The sequence below is a fragment of the Martes martes genome, assembly GCF_963455335.1.
Source record: "Martes martes genome assembly, chromosome: 17".
Taxonomy (NCBI): domain Eukaryota; kingdom Metazoa; phylum Chordata; class Mammalia; order Carnivora; family Mustelidae; genus Martes; species Martes martes.
Window position 1 is genome coordinate 1626949 of NC_137905.1, and position 26191 is coordinate 1653139.

Below are 26191 nucleotides of genomic sequence, written 5' to 3' on the forward strand. Positions count from 1 at the left end.
CTGCGGGCCCTCCTCTCCCCACTGCTCCCCTGAGAACTGTCGTTCCCACGGCGGCCGGCAGGGGGCAGCGCCATCCAACCACCCAGGCACCCGCCTGCCCGCTGCAGGCTCGGCCTGAGGCCACCAGGAACCCCACACCCGGAGCTGCAGCCCTGCCCCCCACCTCCCAGCCCAAACTCACGCCCGTCCTCTGTGAGGATCTTGTCCTGCCTGGCGGACAGGGGCTGGAGCCCTGCTGACCGGGGCGGGAGGGGCAGGCCACGCAGCACCAACTGGCCTGCGTCCTGGCCGGGTTAACACACCCAGGGCTGACCGCACGTCCAAGCACCCCTTCATGGGTGGGGGCTGGGGTCCTCCCCCACCCCTGCAGGGGACAGAGAAGTGGAGTGTGGCCCAGGTTCCCATGCCGCACCTCCACCAAGCCAAGGAGCCTCCTGGGGGGAACCGAGCCGGAGAGGGGGCTGCCCGTAAGGCCCGCCGGGCTGGGCATGTGCCCCTGGCCTGCCCTGGACGGCCACTGGCTCCCTCCGGAAATGAGAGCTGCCCACGAGACAGAGCTTGTCTCCTCTGGGAGCACGCTGCTAAGGTACGGCGTGCAGTGAGGCAACATGGCCATGCTCCCCCCCCCCCAGAAACATTCCAGCAAAGCGGAGCCCCCCACAGGGGAACAAGGTCACCTCCTGTGGTCGTGGGGCACACACCTTCCCGACAGCTGTGCTGGCCGAACCTGGCATGGCTGCAGAAACTGTCCTGACGTCGTCCCCTTGGGGAGGGAGGAGGCCCCCGCCTCACATCCTAGTAGCCTGAGCTCTCGGAACCGAACAGTGTGTGTCGGGGGGGTCCTTCCCCTCCTCCCTCCCGAGCCACTCCTTCTAGAAGGTGCAGGGAGGCAAGGGCAGAAGCAGGCCCGAGAAGGCCAGGGGATGTGGCCCAGGCCTCACATGGCTGGGTCTGAATGTGGCCGTCCGGCCCTTCCCAGAGCGCAGCGGACTGCACAAGACCGTGGTCTGGCAGACACTCGGCCCCTGGGGCCTGGGATTCTCTGCTGACCCTGGCGGTCTGCTAGAGACCCGGGGACAGCAGCAGCATGCCAGCCTCCCAAGACCCTGGGGCTGACCTCCTGCATCAGGGCGCCCCAAGGGCTGGCCCTGGCTCAGCTACTCTGCTGGGGCCAGCAGGCTGCTGTCCCTTTAAGGGCCAGCCAGGGCCAGCTGAGTGACCCCCACCTGCCGGAAGGCCGCGAGGGAAGCGCCATGATACCAACCCTTCCTGTAGATCTCCGTGTTGGCTTCGGCCTCGGTCAGGGCCTGGGGCAGCGACCGCAGCCAGCAGTGCTCGTCCTCCAGCAGTAGCGTCCGGGCAGGGCCCTGGGGGAGAGGAAGGGGACTCATCAAGGACAGAGCATAGGAAGAGCCCGCTCAGGGGTCCCGCGTGGCGCCGAGGGAAGAGCCTGAGCCCCGTGGCAGGGAGGCCTCCCACCAATGCAGCCAGAAGCCGGCCCCGTCCACGCTTGGGGCATTGGGCTTGCTTAGAAACCATGGCCCAGGGAGCGGTGGAGCGGGGATTCGCACCCAGATCTGGGCTCTCGCCCTGCCTCCCTGCTCTGGCGGGCCGCGGAGTGCCACGGGGCAGCCTGTGGGGGGGGGCACGGGCCAGATTGAGCATGGGCTCCCCCCACGCAGGCCCCCAAAGTGAGCTAGGTCCGTGAGCTGAGGCCGAGAGGGGCCTTAAGGAGAGGGTGTCTCCCTAGAGAGGGGCTCCTCTGTCCTCCCCGAGGTGCAGGGCATTCCCTGCCTGCTGCTGGGCACGGCAGGCCCACCTCTGTCCTGTCTGTCCTGAGGCCAGCACACGGCAGACACTAGAACATCCTCCTGGGCCCAGAGCTGAGGTCCCCATGCCGAGGCTGGCTCAGCCTCCCTGAGGCTCCCAGAGATGGACATCCCTGTGTGGGCTTAGCCCTTCTCCCACCTCGAGGAGAGGGAAGGGAGGTGGGGAGATGGGGAAACGGGGGCGAGGCTCACACCAGCACCACCTCGCCCAGCCATGTCCTCTCCCAGGCTTGGTCTGCAAGCCTGAAAGACAAGAGTGCTCTGGGCTCAGCCCATGAGGCTGCTGCCGGGGTCTGCAGAGTTGGGGGGGGTCCCTGATTTCTGACACCCAGGGCCACCTCAGCAGGAGAGGAGGCATACAGAGCCTGGTGCTGGGGAGGGAGGGCTGCCTGCAGTCCCGCTCCACGGCCCGGCCCCTCATTGGGGTGAGGAGACCAGCACGGGTCTGGGGAAGGCTCCAGGAGGGACAGAACCCTGGCCTTGCTTTGCCCTAGGAGGTCGGGGTGACTGCTGCCACACCCGGGCCCTCTGCCCCAGTGCCGGACCTGGGACTGGGCTGGCTTCTCTGAATAAGGGAGCCCAAGCTCCGCCCCAGGCACGGTGGGCAAAGGCACAGCACGCACCCACTTTGGGGTACATTTGTTTTACGCAAACAAGTGCCTTTTATTCAGAAGTGGTGCACGGGGACCGTGTACTGGAAAACCAGTCTCGCCTGGAAACGCTGCCTCCCAGACCGGGTGGCTCTGTGTACTCCAGGGGCCCATGCAGCCGCTGGCCGGGACACCCCCACGGTGTGGGACAGTGTCCTCACATTCGGGGCACCTCCCTGCCACGCACAAACACGGGGGCTTCCCTGGGCTCTGGGGTCCAGTCCAGGCACGCACCCCCGTCCACTCGGCCCGCACGCCTCCACGCTGCAGAGGGCGCGGGCCCCCAAGCCGAGCACTCCCGCGGAAACTCCCGACAAGGCTGGGGCAGCGTGGCCAGCGGGGTGTGGCCTGGCCACGGAGGCAGCAGCAGTCTGCACCCATGCCTGCCCTCTCTGCACAGGGGCAGTGCCCCTCCCTCGCAGCTGTGACCCAAGCCCGGTGCTTGTCACAGACCTGCCATCGTCCTGCCGTGGGGCTGGGTGGTCAAGGCTGCGTCTCAGCCCTGCCAGGGCACGGGGAAGCCCGATCTGCGCGACACCCTCCTTTCCGGCTGTGCCCACCTACGCGCAACCAGCACGGAAGACACGAGCCCCCGCCCCCCCTCGCGGCCGGCGGGACACAGCAGGCAAGGGCCGCGCATTTGGGCCCAGAAGGCTGCGGTCCATTGGGGCCCCAGGTCCGCAGTGACCACAGGCCGACCCCGGGGAGAGCATCTCCACCAGAGAGTGGCTCCGGGCCGGCTGGCAGCAGGCGACACCCTGCTTTTCGCAGACAGCTGGGGACCCCACAGCTGCAGAGCAGGACGCCCGCCGGGGGTCCCGCCGGCTCAGAGGGGCCACAGCCAGGGGGCGGGGGAGCGGCCGGGTGGGGCCGCCGCTGCGGAGGGTGACCGGCAGCCCCCACGGCCCGGCTGCGCTGACCGGGCCGGCAGCGTGCAGCAAGGCGGGGCCGGGCCTCCTGAGTCTCTAATGAATATTAATGAGCAGAGGAGGGTGAAAAAAATTAATCTGCCCGATTCTCCGATTGGCGCTGTGGTAACGATATGAAATCTAATTATTCGTTCCAATATTTCTAACCCTCAAACTGAGACTGACAGCCTCCCGGTAGGGTTAATGCTTATCACTGGCGCGGGCGGCGAGCGCCCAGCATGATGAAAACGCCGGACTGCTGACGCTGCACCGGCCCGGCGCCCGCGGCCCGCCGGGAGCGAAGGCGGCGGCGCCAGGGTCCCTGCCTCTCGGCGGCCGGGGCTGGGGGCAGAACAGGCCGGGGCATCTGGGGCTGCCCGACTCGGCCCGTGACCCCTCGACGCCGGGGCCGCCCACCTGAACAGGGGCGGCCTGGGGACACCACCTTCCCTGGCCTCACTGCCAGGCCTGCGCTCGGGTCCTGGGGCTGCGCGGCCGCCACCCTGGGGAGGGTCTGACCCGGCTGCCCGGCTGTTGGGTCTCCTCTCCTCCCCCGCCACCCCCAGTTCCAAGCAGCCGGAACAGAAGCCCCTTTCTCTGGTGGCCGAAGGCGACGGGCCAAGGCAGGCCCTCTTCCCGGCTGGCGCTGCGTTGCCCGTGGGCAGGGGCGTGGGGTGCGTGGCTGGGAGGGGCTGTCACTCCCCTGCCTGGCCTATGCTGCCGGCCACCTTCCCACCACAGGCGCCCGCCGGGTCCCACCTGGGTCCCGCTCACCCTGGACAGGCCATGTCGGGTTCAGGGGGAAGCCCCCTCGCCCGCCCAGCCTGTAGCCCCGTGGGGTCGCGCCTGTTCCTCCTGACCCCAGGACGGCCCCACCCAGGCCCCGAGCTAACGGGTGGCCACTTGAAGTTCCCTGGTGCACCTGAGACCACTCCTTGTTCCCCCCAACAAAGAGGTCAGTGTCTGGACTCTGTGTCTGCCGATAACCATCGGAAACTCTATCTCTGCCCCATCCGCTGTGACTTTATCGGGGCTGTTCCCAAACCTTGCTGGCCACCTCATGGAGCAGCATCACGGGGGAAAGGGAGGCAGGAGCTCCGTTCGGGCGGGGGAAGGGGGTGGCCCAGCCCGGCGAGCCACAGTGCCCTGCAGAAGGCCAGTGGGGCTGCCCAGGCCTCCCCTGGGCCACTGTGGGGCCCATTCATGGGAGGCCAGGGCTGGGGCAGGCCCGGTCTGGGCTCTGAGGGGCCCTACCCACCTCCTTCCTTCAGCTCATCCCCAGTTCTGTCTCTGTCCTGCTCGCCCTCCCAGAGGCAACTGCCTTTCTGTCCTCGGCTGCTTCTCTCCCCCAGACTCCGTGGAGAACCTATTATTTCACAGAGGAGGACTGAGGTGCACAGAGTTGTGTGACGCCCGGGGCCGCGGGCAGTGGCTGTGCGCGTGGGACTAGAAATGGGGTCTGCGTGGTCCTGGCTTCCGCCCGCCCGCCCGCCGACCCACGTATCCACCCGTCCCTCCGTCCCGCCCTCCGTCCACTCGCCCCTCCGCCCCGCTGTCTGTCCCTTCCCGCCCCCACCCGTCCATCTGCTCTTTGGTCGAACAGTCCCCCGGAGCCTGGCGTGAGCCCGGTGTGGGGGCACCAGGAGCGGAACGTGCCATCCCGATCTCCCGGGCTGACGAGAAACCACAAACGAAGGCTGGAAACAGACGTGCCAGAGACACAGGCTGAGAAGAGCACGAGGTGTGACGGGGTGAGGCGGGGGCCACGTGGACGGCTCCTTGTGGCCCCCAGGCCTCTTCCTCGGGTGGCCCTTGGGCCCAGGGATGGAGCCAGCTGTGAGGCGGGTCTGGTGCCCACGGCGGTCCCGGCCGCAGGAGGAGGCACCTCTCCCACCGCTCAGCTCAGGTCCTCCCCGCGTGGCGGCACGTGTCCCGTGGCCCCTGAGACCAGGCGGTTCCTCCTCCTGGGCCTCCAGGAGGCCGGTCTGAGTCGACCCCTGGCGCCCACAGCCTCTCCCAGACCCCACTCCTGCAGCGCCCGGCAGAGAGGCTGAGGCGTGGGGGGAGGGAGTCAGGGACCCAGAAAGCCGGGGCAGGTCACCCGCCTCAGAGCACCCCGCGCCGCCCTCCTCGGCCAAGCCCGACCGTCCGTCTCCTCAGGCGCTGCCCCATGGACGAGAGGGGCCTACCCGGGCGGGACCCCCGCTCTGCTGCTTGCCAGCTCCTTGGAGCAGGCTGGACGTGCCCCTAAGGACAGGTCCACCATTTGGAAAAAGGTCTTAGCAGATGGAATTAAACTGGGGACAATCCAGGTGACATCCTCCCAGCTTATCCAGTGTCCTGAATCTAGTGACGCATGTCCTGACTGCAGCAGAGAGGCAGAGGTGGGTGGTCCTGCGAGGAGGCTGGGCTCTGCTGGGCAGTGCCCCCCGGTGCCCAGCCTCAGGGCTTCTCGCATGAGGGCTGCTCAGAGCCAATAGGGCCCCTAGGGCCCCGGCGCCACTGCCATCTCCAGCTGCCGGATGGGCGAGGCCACCCAAGGGCCCTCTGTGCCGATCCCTGCATGAGGATGTGTGGCACGGCACGGCATGGCACGGCCAGCCGGGCTCGTTCGAACCACTCTGGAAGGGCCTTCTCCCCCGTGGGCCTGCCGCCCTCTTGCACCCACGGCTCCCGCTGCCAGCTCTCAGGGATGTCATGGTGACCTCATGGCCACAGCGGGTGAGCCCCACTGTGGGGACTACTGGACAGACGATGGATCGAGCCACTGTGGGCCAGACTCGGCGTGAGAGTTTGCTCATTCATTCATTTGCTCCTTTGCTCGTTAATTTTTCCACCCAACCATCCACCCGTCTATCCGTCCGTCCGTCCATCCATCCACCTGTCCATCTCTCCATCCATCTGTCCATCTACCTGTCCGTCTGTCCATCCGTCCGTCCGTTTGTCCATCCATCTATCTACCCATCCATCCACCCAACTATTCTGAACATTTTTTGGGTCCACGACTGCAAATTTTAGAGTCGGTTGGGTTTCTGAACCCTGGGAAGTGGAAGCCACAGCTCGACCAGGGAGGGACCCGCCCAAGGTCACAGAGCAAGCTGCTGGACCACCTACTCTGGACCTGACCCCTGCCAGGCTCTGTGCACTCGCTCTGTGTACTTCTGGGGTTCCCACCCCCAAAGTCTCGTGCGTGTGTGGGGTCGGGGGGACAGTGAGGGGAGCCACCCCCGTCCCGCTCCCATCGGCAAGCGGCTCCGGGGCTCAGGAAGTCAGCAGGGAAGGGCCGCCCCACTGTCGAGGCCCTCTCCGAACAGCTACGACACACCGCCCGGCGGCTGACGGGACGATCCGGGCTGGGAGATACACGGGGGAGAGAACTGGGACCCATCAGCTGAGCTCGATAAGGGGCTCGCTGAAATGTTAGCAAAAATATTTAGACAATAAATGAAGTATCGGAAAGGCGCGCGTATCTTTAAGAAATCAATCATCGTGTACGGTGTGTCTGGACACTCGGCGCCGACGCGCAGATAGCGCCTGCTGGGGAGATAAGGGTTAATCAAGGATTTAATTCTGCGGGAGATAAAGCTGCAGGGACGAGCAGACGAGGCTCCTTCCTCCCTCAGCTCCTCGGCCAGAGCCTCAAAGGCCACTGGCTTCCCTGGCGCTGGTCCCTCACTCCCTGTGGACATTATCTCCCCGCCTGGAGAGCGTCTCCAACCTTGTGCCAAGTCCCCCCAGGCTGACCCGCACCCGGGGCCCAAGGAGGACAAAGCCCTCAGAGAGGAGGGCGGACGGGGTGGGGACGTGGCCAAGACCATGGGGCCGGGTCAGCCCTGTCCTTACAGAGCCTGCGGAGGTCTCAGCGTGGAATCCCCGACTGCTACTTGATTCTGACACCAGTACCAAGTCCCTCAGCCTGCGGGAGACTCAGCCTCCTCCTCCGTGCGGTGGGGAGCACGCGGACGTGGCGCGGGCAGAGAAGATTGGGGCCGGGCGTGAGGAGGGCACACGTGGTGTGTGCAGGGAGTGACACCTGCCTGTCCCGGAGGGATGGACTGTCTCCAGAGCGGGGAGCAGGGGAGAGGGGGCAGGCCACACACAGGCGCACCCCTTTATCTCGTCAGTGCTTACGAGAACTCAGACGGGGAGCTCTGAGCGCACACACTGCTCCTCCTAGCCGTGGACTGCCCCTCCACAGCCCACCCTCTGAAAAGTCAACTCCTGCTTACATGCCTCCAGTGATGGGGAGCTCACTGCTTCAAGAGACTGCTCGGAACACCAGAACACCAGAAAACTCCATTCTCTCTGCGGAGCCAAAGTCTGCCTTGTGGTCGCCACTGATTTTTCCCTGCTTGGGCCGTGGGACAGGAGGGCCAGCCGTCCTGTGCGCTGGTGGTAAGCACCGTGCAGGCACTGTCTCATCTACCTGCCCAGCTGCCCTGGGAGGCGGGCGTGCCACCAGCTGCCCCACTTTACAGACAAGGTGCAGCTCTGCCACCCTGTCCTCTGCAGGGACGTTGGAGGGTCTGCAGGCCCCAGGGACCCTTCAGGGCCCCCCTGTGTCCCCACTGCAGCCCCACAGGCTCAGGAGCAGAAGCTCAAGTTGCTCAGGACCCCGCCCGGGAGCAGAACAGCCACGGGGAGGAGGCGATGGGCTCCAGACCCTGTGCCGCAGGGCTGGCCCGCTCCCGGGGCGGGAGGCCTCAGTCCCGCCAGCCTCCTACCGCACGGCCGAGGCCAGCACGCGCTCCCCTGAGCCCAGGTGCTCTGCCATGATGGGCGGCGTGGGTGGCCCGGGGGGCCTTGGCCGGGCTGCACGTCTAGATCCTGGGAGACCGCCTGGATCTCCGGAGCCGGGCCCCAGCCCAGAGACTCTGACGCACGTGGGCACTGTGAACGGCGGTCCGAGGGTCTGCAGCGGCGCACTCCCCTGGCGGCTCCCCACCAGCCCCGCGAATACCGCTGCAGGCCTAGTCCCTGCGCCCTGGTTTCTGCAGCTGAGAAACGGGGCTTCTGTTGGATGGCGGCTGCATCGAGCTGCCCGGGCAGCACCCGGTCTTTCCGCGTGGGGGAACCCTGCCCTGCAGCCCTGCCACTGCCCGCAACCACACGAAGGCTGACCAGAGGCCCACACCTGGGGCCTGAGGACCAGGAGGCCCGGCACTGAGGGGCACCCACCAGCCAGGGTGCACCTGGGTCAAGTCGCACCTGAATGCGACATCGGGAATCAGAAAGGGCCCAGGCTGTGGCTGTGCCTGCCCGTCTGGGGCGCCTGAGCCCGGGCTTGAGGGGACCCACCCGGGGGCCTCCTGGCCTTTCAAGTGAGGGGCAGCAGGGTGGGGAGAGGTTTCTGGACGCGTCACGGTCCAGCCCCTCCTGGTTCTGGTCCTGCTGCACACTGTGCATGTGGCCATCGTTTCCCAGACACCAGTGCCCTGTCTTCACCAGTGTATTTTAGAAGGAGCTTTGGTACCCGTGCGAGAGGACGCAGACCGACTTCCGTAAGAAAGCACTAACCCCGAAGTGGGTGACCCTCTCGTGGTGGCGACCGGTGGGACGGTGCCGCCTGCGTGGGCTTCTTAGTGACACAGGCCGGTCAGAAGTGTTGAGGACGTGAAGACCCTGGGGCACCAGAAGGACCCCCAGGGACGAACTGAACCTCAGCGTCTCTGCTGCCGCGGTCCCCAAGCTCCCGGAAAACCACCTCGCTTGTCCCTGCCCACAAAGGCCAGGTCCAGCCCCACACTGGGCTCCTTGTCGCCTCCCTACTCCAAACACGCGTCTCTTTCTCTGTCTTGGCAACTTCTACTCATTCATTAATGGCCTCCTCCAAGAAGGCCTTCCCGTGTCACCTCCTCCAGGAAGCCTTCCTTGTGCTCCCAGGCAGCCAACTCCTTCCCACCCTCCCAGTCCCAACACCTCAGGCCCACATTCCCCAACGCAGTGTGCGCAGAGGGGCAGGCGCTCCGGGGCCAGAGTGTAACCAGGGCTGGGCTCTCACAGCTGAGGGGGTCTGTGCCCCGGGCCGGCCTCTGCCCAGGCTGCTGCCCTGCAGCCGGAGGGTGGGCGGCCGGGGTTGGGGCTCCTTACCGGTTCCAGCTGCCCGGGCGACGAGACCTTGCTGTGCACGTTCCCACGGAAGGGGCCCCAGGACAGGCCCTCGGCGAGGCTGTGCCGAGCCCTCACGCAGCTCTGCCCGTCCTTCCGCAGTAGCTCCAGCTCGTCTGTGGGGAGAAGCACCGGGGAGTGAGGCGTGCCTGGCGCGGTGACCACCCAGCCCCGCCGCTGGCCCGGCGCACTCCACCTCTGCACCCCGAGCCCACTGGGAGCAGCTGCCGGGATGGGGGCACCCCGGGGGGCCTGTGGTCCTGGGAGCCGGGCCGACCCCTGCAGCAAGCCCTTGTCTGGGGGCCGCAGGGGATGGGACGCGGTGCCCGCAGCCGGCTCTGAGCCGGGGGGACCACGGCCGCTCTGTTAGGACGTGTGTCTCCTGCAGCACACGGGGGGCGCACAGTGGAGGGTGCCGGCATGGGTGAGGCTGGCCTCTTGGCCGCCCATCCGCACAGTCCTCCCAGGCCCTCCCCACTGGCCTGAGCCCCCCCAGACCCACAGAGCAAGCCTGTGATGGCAGCTGGGAAAATGCTGGGCCCGGATTTCCCCGAGACTTCCTGCCTCCTCGGGCTGCACGAGGCCGGAATGTGTTATCCCACCAACACGCTTAGCACAGCGCGCAGAGCAGAAACCAAGCCAAAGAGCCACACACCACCCCAAGGCCCTGGGCAAAGCCAGAGTCTGCCCCTGGGGGGCCCTGACGTTGGCTCCGTTCACTCCCTGCAGATGGGCAGGGACGGGGACCCCAGGATGCTGCTGCCGGGACCGCCGCTCACTTTCTGGAAAGGCCTGGGCCCTGAGACCTGCTGCCTCACCGAGAGGCCTCTCCTCGATGAGGGTCTGCGACGCTTGGGGGCTGTGGCCGCCTGTGCCATGGTGGGAGGGGAGCTGCCAACCCTCCAGGCGCCCAGTGCTCCTGTGGCCCGTCAGGGGCCCCGGGGCACGGGTAGGAGGGCCACCACAGGGCATGGCTGCATTTCTACAGACACATGGGCCTCTGCTGTGAGTCCCTGAGACCGTCATCCTCCCCAGGGCGGGACAGGGTCTGGAATCAGGCTCCCGGGTTCAGCCAGCCTCCCCGCACGGTCCACAGGACCTTCTATGGGGGCTGGACGCTGGCGCCTAGAAGATCCATCTGCCCAGAACTAGTGAATGCGCCCTTATTTGGAAAAAGGGTCTTTGTAGACGTAATCAAGTTAAGAGGCTGAGAGGAGACCCTCCTGGATTAACTGACGGGACCCTAAACCCAGTGACGGACGTCCCTACAAGAGACCCAGAGAAGAGACAGGGCAGTCAGAGACCCAAGGGACAGGGTCAGGAGGAAGCCGGACCCTGGCCCCTGGAGCTGGGGGAGGCAGGAAGGACCCTCCTCCCCCACTGCCCTGGGAGCCTCCAGAGGGACACGGCCCTGGCCCAGCCCTGGGAGGGAACGGATTTTTGAGGTGTCAGGACCCCAAGGTTGTGTGCACTTGTTGGGGCAGCCCTGGGGATTCTTTGCACCGCCTAAGCCTCTCAGTGTCCTCCTGGGACGCGGGGACAGGCGGTCGCGCCCTCAGAGGGCGGTCCCTTCCCTGATCCCACACCCTCTGCCCAGGAAGGCCAGGCTACCTTGTACCTCGGGTGCCATCCGGGCTGCCTGGGCCCATGGAGGCCTCACGTGGCCTGGCCTGGTCCCCAAGCAAGCGCTGTGGCGGCGGCCCCACTTCCTGGAGCCCCGATCGGGCAGGCTGCGGCCTTAATGGGCCTGATTATCAGATAACTGCCGGCCTAATGGCAGAGATAAGGTGTAAATACGCCAGGAGGCCCAGCTAAAACGTTCTAACTGGGTCCTTGTCTTCCCTGGGGCAGATAAGATGGCAGGGGACCAGAACAAGGCTGGGGAGGCCTGCGCCCCATTATCAGCCCCCTGGAGAAGGGGTAGAGACTGGCTCTGTCACTTTGCAGCTCGCCCACCACGGTCCACGTCCCTCGCCAGTCCACCCAGGACACCTGGGCCCCAGCCCAGGGCGTTGCCCATGGGCCACCCCTCCCTGGCCCTGCAGGGCCCATTCTCAGGGACGGGAGTGTGACCCAGCCGGCACAGTCACCCACCCCTACTCCAGCCAATTAAGTCCGCCTTCTCCTTACGCCCCTTACAGGTGAGGACTGAGGCCCCAAGAGGTCACACAGCTGGCAGGGGCTGTCAGGATCTGAACCAGGGCCCTGGGTGTATGTGGGTCTCTGGTTCCCTGCCTGGCTGGCCCTTGGGGGACCAGCATATGGGAGGGAGGGGATGAGGAGGAGAAGGCTGCCCAGAGGCAAGCTTGCTGGGGACTCATTTGTCCGTCCACTCATCTGTCAAGCTGTCCGAGGCTGGTGGGGAGCCCACGATGGGCTGAGCCTGTGCGCCGCACCCCCGCTCCCCAGCCGCTGGCGGGGGGTCACGGGGGAACCGTCCAGTGCCCTCATGCTGCAGCCAGCTCCTCTATAGGCCCCCAGAAACCTCGAAGCAACCAGGGGTTGGCTTGCCCTTGGACCTCTGAGCAGGGCTGGCCGTACGCCTCTCTGGGCGGCATTTCACCTGCCGGGACCACAGATGAGATAGGGGTGGTGACCGGGAGCCCCTCCGTTCCCACCTCATTCTCCGTCAGCGTCCAGATGTCCTGGAAGGAGCCCATTCCTGGCCTCGTTGGGCGCGGAGCCCCCATCGGGAGACGACACCTTCCACCTGAGGCGGGGGACCCACCTTCCCGCAGGAGGAGCCACTGAGAATCCAGCGTGTAGGGGCCGGCCCAGGGGTCCCCGAGGGTGGAGGAGGGGTCGGGGGGCAGCCCCAGGCTTCCCAGGTTTTCTGTCTTGGGGCCCTGGCCTCATGCTGATGGAGGGAAGGAGCCAAGCCAGTGAGCCTCCCCCCGCCCCTGTGGGCGCCCACAGCCAACAGCCCTGCTCCCTAATCGGAACCCCAGGGCTGGCCGGCCGAGCCTCCCAGATAACAGCGTGGCTGGCGCTTCCCACGGCGGCCACTCCATCTTCTGGGTATCGTGCCCTGCCAGAGGGAGGGCTGGTTCCCGATAAAGGCTGCCATTCTGCAGGCCTCCGGGCAGAGCCCGGCACTCAGGCCTGGCGGGGGGCCGCTCGAGGCCAGGGAGAGGGGAGGAGGCCAGGGGGCCGAGGAACTCGGGCTGGGGATAGGGCAATGCTCACCACAAAAACCCACCTTCCTGCTTCGGGGAGGCGGGTTCTGAGGGGCTGTGCGTTAGGAAGGGTGGCCGCTTGGTGCATGAAGGGCGATGGTAGGTACCTGGCTGGGTGAGGGGGACATGGCTGGATCTCACCCCCCACTCACCCAGAGCCCTTGTCACAGTGTACAACCCAGGCAACTGTACATGGTGGCCCTGGCAACGTTCAACATCCATCTACCCAGATAACCTATTTCTAGCAAACAGTTCCTGTCCAACCTCTTGCATAGTGGAAAGATGGTCAGGCAGTATGTGAGCCCAGTCAGCACCGACCGGAGACCCTCTCACACCCAGAAGCAAAACTGCATCAGGAAAGCAGGGGTGGGTGGGGCCACCCGCTCCTGGAGGGCTGGGAGCCTCAAGAGGGTTCAGCTGAAGGCCAAGGATGACTAAAAGTGTGGATGAGTGAGGGCGAGGGGCGAAGGGGTGGGAGACGCAGAGCTGGGGGTGGGGGTGGGGGACTGACAGGCAGGAAGACAGTTTTAAGCCTCTAATAGCCAGCGGACCCGTGGTGGCTGGAGGGTCAGCTCCCAACCAAACAGAAGCCTGGGGCCACGAGCACCCTAGCCACACCGCAGGCTCTCTCTGGACTCGGGACTCAGTGCTCACTCAGTCTCAAAGTGCCGCGTGGGCACCAGGCACAGGCATGAGGGAGACATGGCCTCTGTCCTCTGCATCTTCCAGGAGACATGGGCAGTGGCAGCCGGGAGGGTGGGCCAGCTGGGGTGGGCTTCCAGGTGGAGGTGTCCTTCTCCCTGACACCCTCCTGTGGTCCCTGTCTGCTCTCTCTTTCCAACTCCGGGCTGCTCTCTCTTTCCAACTCCAACTCTCTCTTTCCAACTCCAACTCTCTCTTTCCAACTCCAACTCCTGGCCTCTGTCCCCACAGGGGGTCACAGAGGTGATGCCACGTGCCCCGAGAACATGTGATCCCGACGTGATTCCCAGCCCCCGCGTATCAAGCCTTGGCCTCGCGCCTCGCACAGCCACTGAAGCTCTTCCCCCAGTGTACAGAGGGGGAAACCCAGGCTCGGAGGGGTTAAGCTACCGGCCTGAGACCCGCGACGGAGAGGTGAGACTTGAGCCCCAGCCACGCTCACATCCAGGTCCCCGACGTCCTTTTCGGGGCTGATGCAGAAGGCGGCAGAAAGACGGGGATGCCACTGGAGGGGCGGCGGGCGCATGGGGCAGGCTGACGACTCCTGCTCTGTCCTCAGTCTCCCCTCTGTCCTGGTCTCCTCCTCCTCTGTCCAGGCCCCCGTGGGGGTCAGGCTGTCGCTACAGATGCCACATCAGGACCAAGACTAATTCATCCCAGCAAACAACCTCACACGTTATTTCCAGAACAAACACGTCGCGCAGGATTCAGTTTTGCCCCCGAGCATCTTGAGGAGCCGAGGCCAGGATTCAGGCCTGCATATCTATAGGATCTAAAAGTCAGCTTAGGTGGGGCACCTGCGTGGCTCAGCGGGTTAAGCCGCTACCTTCGGCTCAGGTCATGATCTCGGGGTCCTGGGACCGAGCCCCGCATCGGGCTCTCTGCTCAGCGGGGAGCCTGCTTCTCTCTCTCTGCCTGCCTCTCTGCCTACTTGTGATCTTTCTCTGTCAAATAAATAAATAAAAAATCTTAGAAAAGTAGTCAGCTTAGGTTTCAGAGTCCTCTGACGGCACCCCAGAGGAGGCAGGGACGAGTGCTGCCACTTCTGGGGCCCCGACGGAGGGGGCAGCCGGGTAAGAGACCTGGGGTCTGGAATCAGCAGGCCGGGGCAGGGTCCCACCTCTGCCCAGCACCTGCTGGCCTCAGTTTACCTGCTGGGCCGGTAGCGGTGAGGGTAAAGGTGAGCGTGTTCATCTGGGAGGCCAGCACGGCTCTCCCTCCCCGGGCCGTTCCGGGTCGTGGGGCCCAGCCCAGGGTGGTCCTTGAGCCACGGCCCCTGGCCAGCTCTGCCTCACGCCTGGCAGAGCCCTTGGGGCCACGGTGTGCACAGTGAGCCCGCCGGTCTGCAGAGGCAGCCTGGAGAGCTTGGGGTCCCACGGCAGGGATGCAGTCACTGCCACAATGGTCAGGTGTGGGGCTCCGACCCTGAGACCGCCGGGCCTCGGTCCCCCGCCCTCACCCCCACGGCTGTCTTGCGGCTCTGACTAGGGGAAGCCCTGGGATCTGCAGGAGCGCCTGAGCTTGGGGCCGCCTCTGCACCTGGCGGGTGGGCTGCTCCTTCCAGGGGCCGGGCGGTGCTCGTGCTAATGGCGGGTGGTCTCCAGAGCAGACAGCAGGTCCACAGGCCCCGCAGCCCGCGGCCTGTGCGGGCGCTCTGGGGTCCCAGGGTCACCGCCAGCCCTCACTCATCTAACCGGCCCATCGCCTGGCCCCACCCTGTGGCTCCCATGGGCCAGCTGGCCCCCGCCTTGTCGGGAGCGGCCCTATCTCAAGGATCATGCTGTTTGCCTTTGATAAAAGTCACAAAAAGAAGGGGGGGAGAGGAAAAGAGGGAGAGGGAGAGGAAAAAAGCCGTAGGCCGAGCCGGCCCCACCCTGCGGGGTTCTAGAAGTCTCTGTGGCGCTCACCCAGAGTGGGTAAGGCTAGGAGGCTGTGTGTGTTTCCAAATGTCCTGTATGAGCACGGAAGTGAGGCCCAGAGAGGGTGAGCCACTCTCTCGAGGTCACAGGGCACAGCATGACCAGCAGGGGTGAGGGGGGCGGTGTGGGGGGCACCAGCGGGCACCAGCTGTCCCACAGTGAGGGGCCAGGCAGACCCTTTCCTCATTCGCTCGGCCACTCCCCCTGCAGGTGCAGACCCCACTGGCCCGGGCCGGGAGTATAAGCCCAGTGTTCCTGAGGGTGGCATGACTTGCCCAAGGTCACTGGCTGTCAAGTCCAGCCCTTTCCCTGCCCCCAACATAGTCCTCCTGACTGGGGAAGCCACGAGCTTGGCGGCAGGTGAGGTCCTAGAAGGACAGAGAGAGGCCACTGCTGTCTAAGGTCTGCCGGTCCTTCTGGAACCGCGCTGCCTACAGGAGGGGTGGAAGACGGACCCCTGTGGGCCCAGCCGTCGGGGAGGACGCAGGGTCTGTGCCACCCTGGGAGCTCTCGAACCCGGGCCTGCGTCCCAGGACACACATCTCCCAGCTGCATGGGCCACCTCCCTCCCTGCCCTCACTTTCTGCTGATGTGACATGGGGGAGAACAGCCCCCGCCTCTCAGATCAGCGCAAGGTGAGGGGGCGCAACGGGGGGGGGGGCAGGAAGGACAGCGTGGGACACATGGCGGGTGCACGGGAGCGTCCTGCCAGGCCACAGTGGTCCCCACGGGACGCTGGCCAGACTCTCAACCACTCTGGGCCCGGGGCGTCCCGCTCCTAGAACAGACCACACCAGAGCCCACCCTTGGAGGTAAGGGGGCTTCCTGCGGGCTCAGGTACATACAGCATCACGGGACCCCACTCCTCCCCCCGAGACCTCGGCGCTAGGCCACAGCGGCCGCTGCCTCCAGCTGCCCACCTGGGTCCCACGGGCCTTGGCCTGAGGGGAGATTTGGGACCCACACATGGTGGGCAGAGCCCGGTCACATGGATAGAGCCAACGGGGGTCACCTCCCGGACAGTCACCCTGAGGTGCGCGGAGAACCCAGCCAGGTGGGTGGGCGCTCCCTGAGGCTTGGGAACGGCAGGCCTGTGGCCAGGGAGCCTGCCGGTGGGGACGGGAGTGCCGATTCCGTGCGGACGCCGCCCTCCCGGGGTCTGGCTGGAGGGGACGGCAAGTTCCCGTCGGCTTTTGGGAATATCTTCACCTGCCGGACCTGTCCTGTCCGCGCCCGTTCTCGTCCTATACAGATGGGGCATCCAGGCCAGAGCAGGGGCCCTGGGGACAGGCTGAGCGGGAGGCCCTTGCATGGGCATGAGGAGGGCACGGGGCTGTGTGCTGGTGGGTCGGCGAGGTCCGAGTGCAGCGGGCAGGGAGGCGCTGTCCGTGGCTGCGCAGGAGGCCTGACCTGGCGCGGCCTCTCCCGTGGGCTGGCCTGGGGCAGTGGCTGGACTCCCACTGGGGAGCCGGCAGGCCCGGGGGCGGTCCTGCTGTCTCCTACCTCGCAGGGCGGCGGGAGTGCCAGTATGCCCAGACGGCCTGGGCCCCGCCGGCCAGCTCGCCCCCTGGACCAAGCCACAGCTGAAGCCCACATCAGGAGAAAATGGGCAGAGCCTGATCCCAGCCTCCCTATCGCCAGGGGCCACAGCCCCTTTGGGCAGAGCCCGCCCCATCGCAGGCCCCAGGCTCCCCTCTGTGAATAGTGGGGAGGAAGGGTCGCAGGGACGGGGCTAAAAGAGCTTTTTGGCAAAAACGGTGCGGTCCGTCTCCTGTGCTCTCCGCCAGTTGAGAGACGCGAGCTTGGAAAAGTTGAGGGATTGTCTGAGATCCCAGAGCCCAGGTGGCTCTGACCCCTACTCGAGCAGCACGTCCTCACCCCCACGAATCTGGCCCATTGAGTGGGCGGGGCGGGACAGGATCCCGATGCCCAGGTTGTGCGCGCACAGGCAGCGAGCCCACGGCACCTGCTGTAGCCACGAGAGAGGGAGTTATGGGACAGGTGCCGCCCCAGGAAGTAAGATGGTGGGGGCAGGGGGACATGGACACACATGCGGTCACCGGCTCAAGGGCCAAGTCCTTTGAGGTCTCAGGGCTTGAGCGCCTCTCAGGAACCTGGGGTGAGGGTTTCCACCTTGCCTCTGGCCTGGGCAACCCCCCAGAGCTCCGCTGGGAGGCCCAGACCCCGTGACCTGAGGACACATAAAAATGAGGACCACCGGCCATCATCTTTGAGAAACTGTATTCACCCACAATCTGGGACTTCCAGCCCCCCGCCGCGGCAGAGGCAGGCTCACCGTCCTGCAGTGTGAGGGCGCTTCAGAGAGGGAAGGGCTCTCTGGCACAAGAGTTCTTCAAAGGGCTTCAAGCCCAGAACCTTCCTTCCTCAGTAGCTGGGCTTAGGCTGGAGCGGGTGGGTCTCGGAGCTCAGACCCTGCGGCCCAGGGAGCGACTCCCTGGGGTTGCGGCCTATCTGCCAGGAGCCCCCAGCAGCCTGCCCGGGGTGCGCTGTCCACCGGACAGGGGCCTCGGCCGCATGTGCCCGCCCCCTGGGCGCGGTGCCACGTGCTCTAACCTCCCTTCTGCCACCAGGTGCTACTGCCCGTGGTTCTATCACACCGGGCTGGCCTGAGCCCGGGGGGAGCTGACAGGCGCGCAACATTCCTGGAAGCCAGCTGTAGGGGGTGGCCAGCAGGGACGCGCGGAGGCTGGCTCTGCCGTAGGCCGGTGGGTGCCAGGCACAGCGCCCACCCCAGGGGATGGCCCTGGGCACCCCGGTTGGGGCCTCCGTGTGCCCGTCCCCTCGCACAGGCAGTGGGGGCGATGCCGCTGGCTGTTGGCCTCTCCCTGCCTCCTGCTTCCTCTACCCTGAGCACCCCTGCCCCCAGTGCTGGGGGCTGGACGCTCACGGTCCATGAACTCAGCCTCTCTGATGGGCTGCCCATGCCTCAGGCCGGGGTCACTGACGGCCGTGTCCTACAGGCCCTGGCGGTGCCTGGGACCCGGGGGCACCTGTGCCTGGAGGAGGGCCGCAGGGGGCAGAGCCAATGCTGGACACCCAGAGCAGCCGACAAGCCATGGGCCCGGGCACACACGTGGGACCCCGGGACCTCCCTCCCCACACCCCTGCCTGTGCTGGGGGGGCACCCCTATACAAGGAGTAGCACGGGGTGTGGGGGGGGCAGGCCAGGAGGGGCAGGGCTGGGCCTGGGTCACCGGGAGCTGCCCTTGGACCACTGCGGGTCCGCACCACAGGCCAGCAGGGGTTAGAACAGGAGCTGCGGCCCTGCCTCTGCGCTCCCCGCCCCCCGCCCCACCCACCAGCTGGTGCCTGGGAACTTCTCTTCCTATCGCTGGAACATCACTGGAAATTATTGATTTTTTTGACACAGAACAACAGCCCATCTTTATCGGGCTGAACCCTGGCCCCAGCTAATGGCGGAGCTGGGGCCTCCTGGGACTCACCAGCAGCGCAGGGTGGGGCTCATGGGGGCCCTTCACCGCCCGGGGGCAGCAGCCCCGAGGGCAGGGGGGTCTGTGGGGCTGGGATGGGGCAGAGCCATCGGGACCAGGCCCCGGGTCGCTGGAAGGGACGCTGTGGGCAGCTGAAAGTCAGGTCTGGGGAGCAGGTTATGGTGGGGGCTGCCTTGAACTCTGATCACCCCGTCTGAATCCCCAACCCAGAGCTTCTTGGGGGTGGGCTTGTGCTCTCAGACACTAGGCCTTCCGGAAAAAGCCAAGAGCAGCTCGCCTGGCAGGAGGAGACACGGGGTTGGGGGGGGGGGCGAGACCCCTGGGTGGTCTACGTGCCAGGCCCATGAGGCTGCCTGGCCCCCCACAGCCCCACGGAGCCCAAGGACACGCCTTCCTGGCACCTCTGAGCGAGAGAGCCTGTGGTCCCTCCAGCCTTCTTGAAAAGCCAACTGCCGTGGGTCTGGGGGCCTCCGTCTTCCCAGCTGTGAAGTGGGGAGAGGGAGTCCCATCAGCTCCTGGGAGACCCTGAGGCTTGGGAGCCGGGGTGGGGGTCCCTGGCCCTCCCCGGCCCTGCCTCGTCCCTGCGGCCGGCTGGAAGCAGGGTGTGCGATAAGGTAAAGAAAATGTCTCCTGCGCAAACAGCCTCTCTGGCTCCTATCGGCCTTCTAGCCCCTGCCCCGTCTTCCCAGGGGCCGACGCCACTGAGGGCCCTTCCTTCCCATCCGGCCTCCAACTCACCACCTCCTGGCCCCTGGCCTGGCCAGCACACCCTGCTGCTCCCTGTCTGGGCTGGGGTGTGGCCAGGGGTCCAGGCCTAGTCTCCGCTCCGTAAATGGAAGGGCAGGTGGCAGGTGAGTGTCTGGGCAGAAGCCGGGTGGTCGCAAGGGTGGAGGGCTGGCCCTGGGTAGTGAGCCCAGCCTGGCAGGTACCCACCTTCACCTGGGGTGGGGGCGGCCACGGGCACCGGGGTCACCTGACGTCACGGAGAACAGGACACTGCCAGCGCCTAGGGCCCAGTGAGCCCCTTAGGGCTTACAAAGATCCTTCCAGAAATACCAATGGTCCCCAGACACCTGCTGATCCTTTCTGAGCCCAGCGTCTCTCCTCTGCCCCGCCCACAGAGGCGGCGTTCCCACGCCGGGGGGAGGCTAGGCCCCCGGAGAGGCCTGGGCCTACACGGGGTGGCGAACCTGCAGACACCGGCTTTCACGGCGCTGAGCCGACCGGTCCTCAAACCCGCCCCTCCCCCTTCCCCGCCATCACGTCGGGACGGTTCCTCTCCCCTTCCCAGGCCAGACCAAGGTCAGGGAGGACCCGGCCACACGGTGAGGGGGGGGTGACAGAGTTCAAGCCCAGGGGTCCAACCGCATCCAGTGCTCTGCCTTCATGCCCCTGGGGAGGGGGGAGCAGTGAGGAACAGGGCTGGGCCCGAGCAGGGGAAGAGTGTGATGCCCTCTGCCGGCAGCAGGCCCAGCTCCTTCCCGCCTCTCCTCGGCTCAGGAGCCCTCAGGCTTCCCCCCGGGCCCCAAATCGGGTGCCCTGTGCCGTCTGGGTGGAGCCCACCGCGGGGCGTCTCAGCTGTCAGGGCATGCGGCTTGCTCCCCTCCAACCGTCACCCCTCGCTCATCTGTCAGGGCAGTGGCACGGGGCCTCTGAGACCCAGCAAGGTCCCGGGCCGTCGGGAGAGGGGCTGCTCCTGCCCCGGGCCGGGGTGACTGGGAACTCTGCAGCCCCTGCGGAGGCCCAGGGCGTGGGGCAGGCGGTGGGCAGGTGCGGGGCCTCCAGGGTTTAGCCTCAGATCTGCTATTGCCGTGACAAGACCCAGGCGAGCGTGTGCGGGGAGAGACACGGGCAGGCCAAGCGAGGAGGAATCCCTATAGACCTCGCTTCTCTAAGGATTGCTTCTCCCTCTTCTAGAGATTTGAGAGGTCAGCAAAATAAATAACGGAGGAAGGAAGTGGCTGTGCTCCTGTCAGGAGCACAGGACAGGCCGATGCCCGTCCACGCGGAGGGGACTCCGCGGGGATGAATTCCCAGGAGCCGAATGGCTGAGTCCAGGTGGCACACAGGGGCAGCTGTGAGCGCCGGCCGGGCAGACCCAGTTTCAGGAAGCCAAGGCCCTGCAGGCCCCATGCAGACCACGGCCCCCCGAGCACCTGCCGAGGCCACGGCCGGGACCCGGGGGAGTGGTGCCGAGCAGATGTGGCACGGAGGCCGAAGTCTTCCGTTGCAGGGGGCAGAGGCGGGTCCCGGGCCGGGGGGGGGGGGGGTCCTTGCGATGACACACAAAAGCCCCTGCGATAGCATCACGCCGCATCTCAGGCCCAGCCTGGCCCTTTCGGGCAGGATATGACCAGTCCTCGAGCCGATGGCAGCCCCTTTGTCCCATCTCCAGGGACCGATCTTATCGGCCACGTCCACCGCTGCCCGTAATGGAAAAGCACGGTGAGGAAATCAAAAGTTACGCACAGAGATAGAGAAATAATAAATAAATAAATAAATAAGGAGGGACCCACGCTGGCAGCAGGGGAGGGGGTCTCGGCAGACCGAGTGTCGGCCCGAGGGGTGGGCAGGAGGGCTGTGGGCGCTCCCGGTTTCCATCCCGGGTCTGAGACGGCCGCTGCACCGTGCCAAGCCTCAGTTTCTCCGTCTGTCAGGTGGGTGTGACCGAGGAGCCCACTCCCTGGGGCTGGGGCAGATCCTGCGAGACCCTGGCACATCCCAGCAGAGGCCACACGGCCACGGCGAGGGCCCACACCGTGCTCCGGGGGGGCTGCTGTGCCCTGCAGCCCTCTGGCTGCCCGCCCTGCCCAGGCCCGTCCCTGACCCTCCTCCTGCCTCCAGACAGCTCAGACGCCCTGTCCCCATCCCAGAGGAGCAGCCGAGCCCACAGAAAGGCACAGTGGGCCCGAGGCGCCCAGTGAGAGGGGACAGCTGGAAGCCACCTGTGGGGCCCCGCCAGCCAGGGAGAACAGGAGAGGGACAGGGGAGGCGGACAACGACACCGGCAAGGGGAATCCTTCTGGCCGCCAAGACACGGGACCAGTGCTGGTCGCGGGAAGGGAGCCCTGCTGGTTTGTGCGAGAGCCATAGCCAGGGTGGCTGCTGTGGTGCGAACAGCCCCGTCCTCCCGGGTGTCTCGTAGGTGCGTATCTGTGGCCAACTCCCCATGGAGGTCACAGGCTTGAGCATGCTGAGCTGACATACCCCAGGCCACATGGCCTGGCCGGGGAGAGTCTGGGTTTGGGCCTAGGAGGAGGACAGGGAGCGAGAGTTCTGGAAGGGGTCCCCCAGGTGTGGACAGGGAGACCCCGACCTACGGCCACTGACATTTGGGAGGGGCTGGCCTGGGTGAGGCAGCCGCTCAGACACAGCCTGGGGCCAGGGGGCGGTGTGGCCGAGGCAGGAAGCCGGGCGGGAGGGCGGAGGAGGAAGCCGGCTCGATTAGCCTCGGCGGCCGAGATAGGCCACCCCGGCCACAGATAGCCGCTCCCGGAAGGCCGGTGAGGTCAGCGGGCAGCACAGGGCAGGCGGCCAGGCTGGGGCCCCCGCCCGCCGTCGGGTGGCAGAAGACTCGGGCCACTGTTCTGTCTACCTGCCCTCCGCCAAGCAGTGTCTACAACTGGGGAGGGGCTGGGGTAGCCCCTGAGGACTGTGTGCGATGGGGCTGAGAGGGGGCCGCTCCCCAGGAGGCAGGGCCATGGGCTCAGTCTCCACTCAAGTGCCCAGTGAGGCCCTGGGGGCCTCAGTTTCCACATCTGTAAAATGGGGAGCACAGCATCTGCCGCCAAACTTCCACCGGCTCCCTCATGGGTCTCTCGTGCACCCCCCCAAGTAGTGAGCCCTGTCCCCGGCCCTCCCTCCCCCACTGTAGTCCCACCACAGGGCTTCTGCTGGGCTGAGCTCTATGGGGTGGGTTACCCAGTGCGTCTGCAGCCTGCTCCCCGAGCCGTGCGCGGTCTGTGTGCATCCCTGCCCCCCGCCCGCTCCTCTGCAACCCTGGCTCAGCGTCCGCGCCCCTCACTGCTGTCTCTGCCCCGGGCTGTGGCCCCAGGAGAGCAGTGGCTGGGCTGTCTGTCCAGGCCGTGTCCCCCGAGTGTCTACTACAGGGGCTGGTACACAGCAGGTGCACAACGGACAGAGGCACCAACCAGTGAGCCCACGGGACGAGCTGCGGCGGCAGGACGGCGGTCTCGGGGTCTTTCGAACACCTGCTCCCCTCACAGGTGCCGGGCCCCGGGGGACCTGCGGCCCACGTGTCTGCTGGGGGTGCAAATGGAAGACAGAACCAGCCAAGGGCCCGTCTGGGTGTGGTAAAGAGCCACTAATTACCGTGAGGGGCTGCCTGGGGTCAAGGGGTCAGCAGCCCAGCCATGGGGGAAGCCACAGCCAGCTCCGTGCCTCAAAAGTCCCCACCAGAGAGGGACAGACCGGTCTTACCGCAGACGTGCCTCTGCACACGGCCTTTCTGGGGTGCAGTGCGTGGCCTGGCCCCCAGCGCCCGCTGGGTAGTGCAAGAGGGAGCTTCCGGGGGGCCAGGCCAGCCACGGAGGACAGGCCACGGGCTCACGCATAGCCCCCACCTCAGCCCTGGCCCAGGGGCCCCCCTGCAGGCCCTGCTCAGAGAGATGGGCAGGCCTGAGCTGTGGTGGTGGACGCAGGCCGAGGGTCCAGCGGTCAGAATGCCCCCAGGGGCCTGGCTAGCAGGAGCGGCTGACGGCTGAACTCTGTTTCCAAGACAACCACGTATGCGAGGCAGCCCCCTTGCTCTGAGCCTGCCTCCTCCCACCTCACCCTGCACGCACCCTGGCTGCAGGGGGCTCTCCCCTCCCCTGTGCCCTCTGCCTGGGGCAGCGGTTCTCCTCCCTCTCGTGGGCTGGGCGCCGTGGGGGCTCGGCGAGGCGTCACCCCCCTTTGTTCCTCGGACACATGACCTCGTTGCTCCCGTATTACTCGGTCTCTGTCTCCCGGACTCGGACATCGGCTCTCCGGCCGCCAGGACGTGGCCGGCCCCAGGCAGCATCGAACATCCACGTGTTTGCGGAGCGAGTCAGAGCCCCTTCTCTCCCTACTCCTGGGCCGCGGGCACCACGCTCGTTGGGCTCCACGGCCTGCGGCCCCACAACACACCTCGAGGGACGGAGGGACCACTCCGCGGGGCCCCCAGCTGGTGCTCAGTAAGCACCTGTGCAGAAGAAAGGCGGGCCAACCGCAGGGGACACAGCACCCTGGCCCCGGGCCGCCCCCGTCTCCTGGAGTCCCCGTCTGCTCGGCTGTGAGATGGGGAGGCTCAGGAGGGGCCGAGGGCCTGCGGCGTGGGTCTTGGGGCACACGTCCCCCGGGGCCCACCTGGCGTGGATTCCCTTCCCGGGGACGCCCAGAAGACGTGGCTCCTGACCCAGCCACTGGGTCTGGTCTCTGGAGCTGCTGACCCCAGGCTGACCCTTGCCATCCGCCATCCCCCCTCGCTTGCCCCTCCCCCATCTGTTAATCTAAGACAAACAGGCCTATCGGGCCGCAGTGCCAGGCCCCACGATAACGCAAAATAGCTGAAATGATTTTTCCCACCCACACACACGGAGCCGGTGGGAGGGGACGTGCGGCCAGGCCCTATCGGTCCATCTCCCGGGCTGTCCGTCAGGACAGACTGTCCTGCCTCGGCAGACCGACTGCCCGCTGCCCGATAACAAACCTTGAGGTTTGCCTCGAAACTCCGGCAATGAGATTAGCCAGTCGAGCACGGCCCAGATAGGCAGCCGGACGCCCTTGCTCTCACCCCGGGGGCCAAGATTCCAGCAGGCTCCCCAGGACCCCGGGGGTGGGGGGTGAGGCTCCACAGATCAAGCAGGAGGCAGCCAGCTCCTCCGGCCCCTCACAGTACCATGTTCTCTGGGGGAATCTTCCGACCCATCCGCCAGGTAGCAGTGAGCCAAACACCTCACTTAAAACCCTCCAGTCCCTCATTTTAGAGCCAAGACAGAAGAGCCATGTATGGTCCCTGCACTGAGCCCAGACCTTGACCCATCTGCGTCCATCCTAATGCTCCAGCCACACCTGGGTACTCAAACCTCAGGGCCTTTGCACATGCGTGCTCCATGTCTGAACTCCCTCACCCCACTCTAGTCGGTCCTTTAGGCCTTGGCTGGGGAGGTTTCTGCTGACCTACAGTGCCATGAGGACATGGCCAGCCTTCCCGTCTCTGCCTCCAGGGCCTGAGATGGGGACAAAAAAGGTAACCCCTGATACCAGCCAGATTTTGTTTTGTAAGCAGTGGCCACCAGGAAAGAGTTCCAGGTTCCACGGTACTTGTGGGTAAAAGGGACCCCGGTCCTGGGGCTCTGATCACAAAGCCAGGCCTGGCCACCAAGTGTGAGTCTGACTACCCCTTCCCTCTTCACAACCACCTGATGACCCCAGAACTGGTGGGGAGCCGCCGTGGGCCTCCCAGGTTCACCTCCCTGCTCCCCACCCGGCAGGTGGCACCTGTGGACAGCCTAGCACTCAGCAGCTGGACGCCCACTGCCCCAGCGGGGGTGTCTGGACCTTGGCTCCCAGACCGGCAGATCGAGAGCAGGTTCTCGCCTGCCCCGTGCCAGGCAAGCCGGCGGGGAAGGGACCCCACACCATGAGGCTGGTTGCAGAGGACGCTCCTGGACCGTCCCCTCCAGGGTCCCCACAGCCGTTCCCTTCATCTAGTTCCCGAACCCAGCCAGGCAGGCTGGGGGCACGCCAACTGCCATGGGACAGGGGCTCCGATGGGGGCCAGGAGGTGGATGACGAATGATGGACCCAGGACCCACACTCAGGACGGGACCCTAGAGGCTCTCGGTCCTAACAGGGCTGGCCTGTGCGCCTGACCTGCTTTTCCTAAATGTTAAATGGGGAGACAGGGGGCAGGGATGGGATGACGGCAGGAGGGCTGGGGGGCAGGGAGTAGGGGGCCGACCCCTCACAGGCAGAGAGCTCCTGGCCAGCTGCCCTCCAGACAAGCTTTGGGGACTGCAGATTTCAGCTCTCAGACATTTGCGTATCAGAATTTTAAACAGCCAGCCAGCCCCTCCAGCGCACAAGGTCATTTCAAAGACAAAAATACTGAGCTCCCCCCTTCCTCGCACCCATTTTTCCCTTCAAAGCCCCCAGCCCAGCATCCCCCTTTCCCCAAGCCCTACGGGGGGCCTTCCCCATCATGGGTTGTAACCCCCTCTCTACAGCCCAGGGACCAGGCTCCACCTCTCCCCTGCACCCTGCTCAGGCCCCAGGGCCTCCTGGCCAGGCCTCAATCGCACCCGAGCCTTCAGACTCTCCACTTGTTACCAGAGGACATTCTTGCCCTGGGAGGCCCGCCAGGATCTCCTTCCTCCCCCACGCACCCCGTGGCTGACTCGCTGGTGTGGTTCGAGCTCACTGCACGGACACATCCCTGCAC

General features: G+C 66.1%; 1 protein-coding gene across 10 annotated transcripts in view; it reads right to left on the reverse strand.

Moving 5' to 3' along the window:
- Window positions 1–26191, reverse strand: part of ZFPM1 (zinc finger protein, FOG family member 1) — a 65333-nt gene that overhangs the window by 7387 nt on the left and 31755 nt on the right. For all 10 annotated transcript variants that reach the window (XM_080829452.1, XM_080829449.1, XM_080829448.1 and 7 more), the window contains 2 exons: window positions 9478–9611; window positions 1265–1367 (listed from right to left, as the gene is read on the reverse strand). In XM_080829452.1, the coding sequence (XP_080685578.1) occupies window positions 1265–1367; window positions 9478–9611 (237 nt within the window). The remainder of the gene's footprint in view (window positions 1–1264; window positions 1368–9477; window positions 9612–26191) is intronic.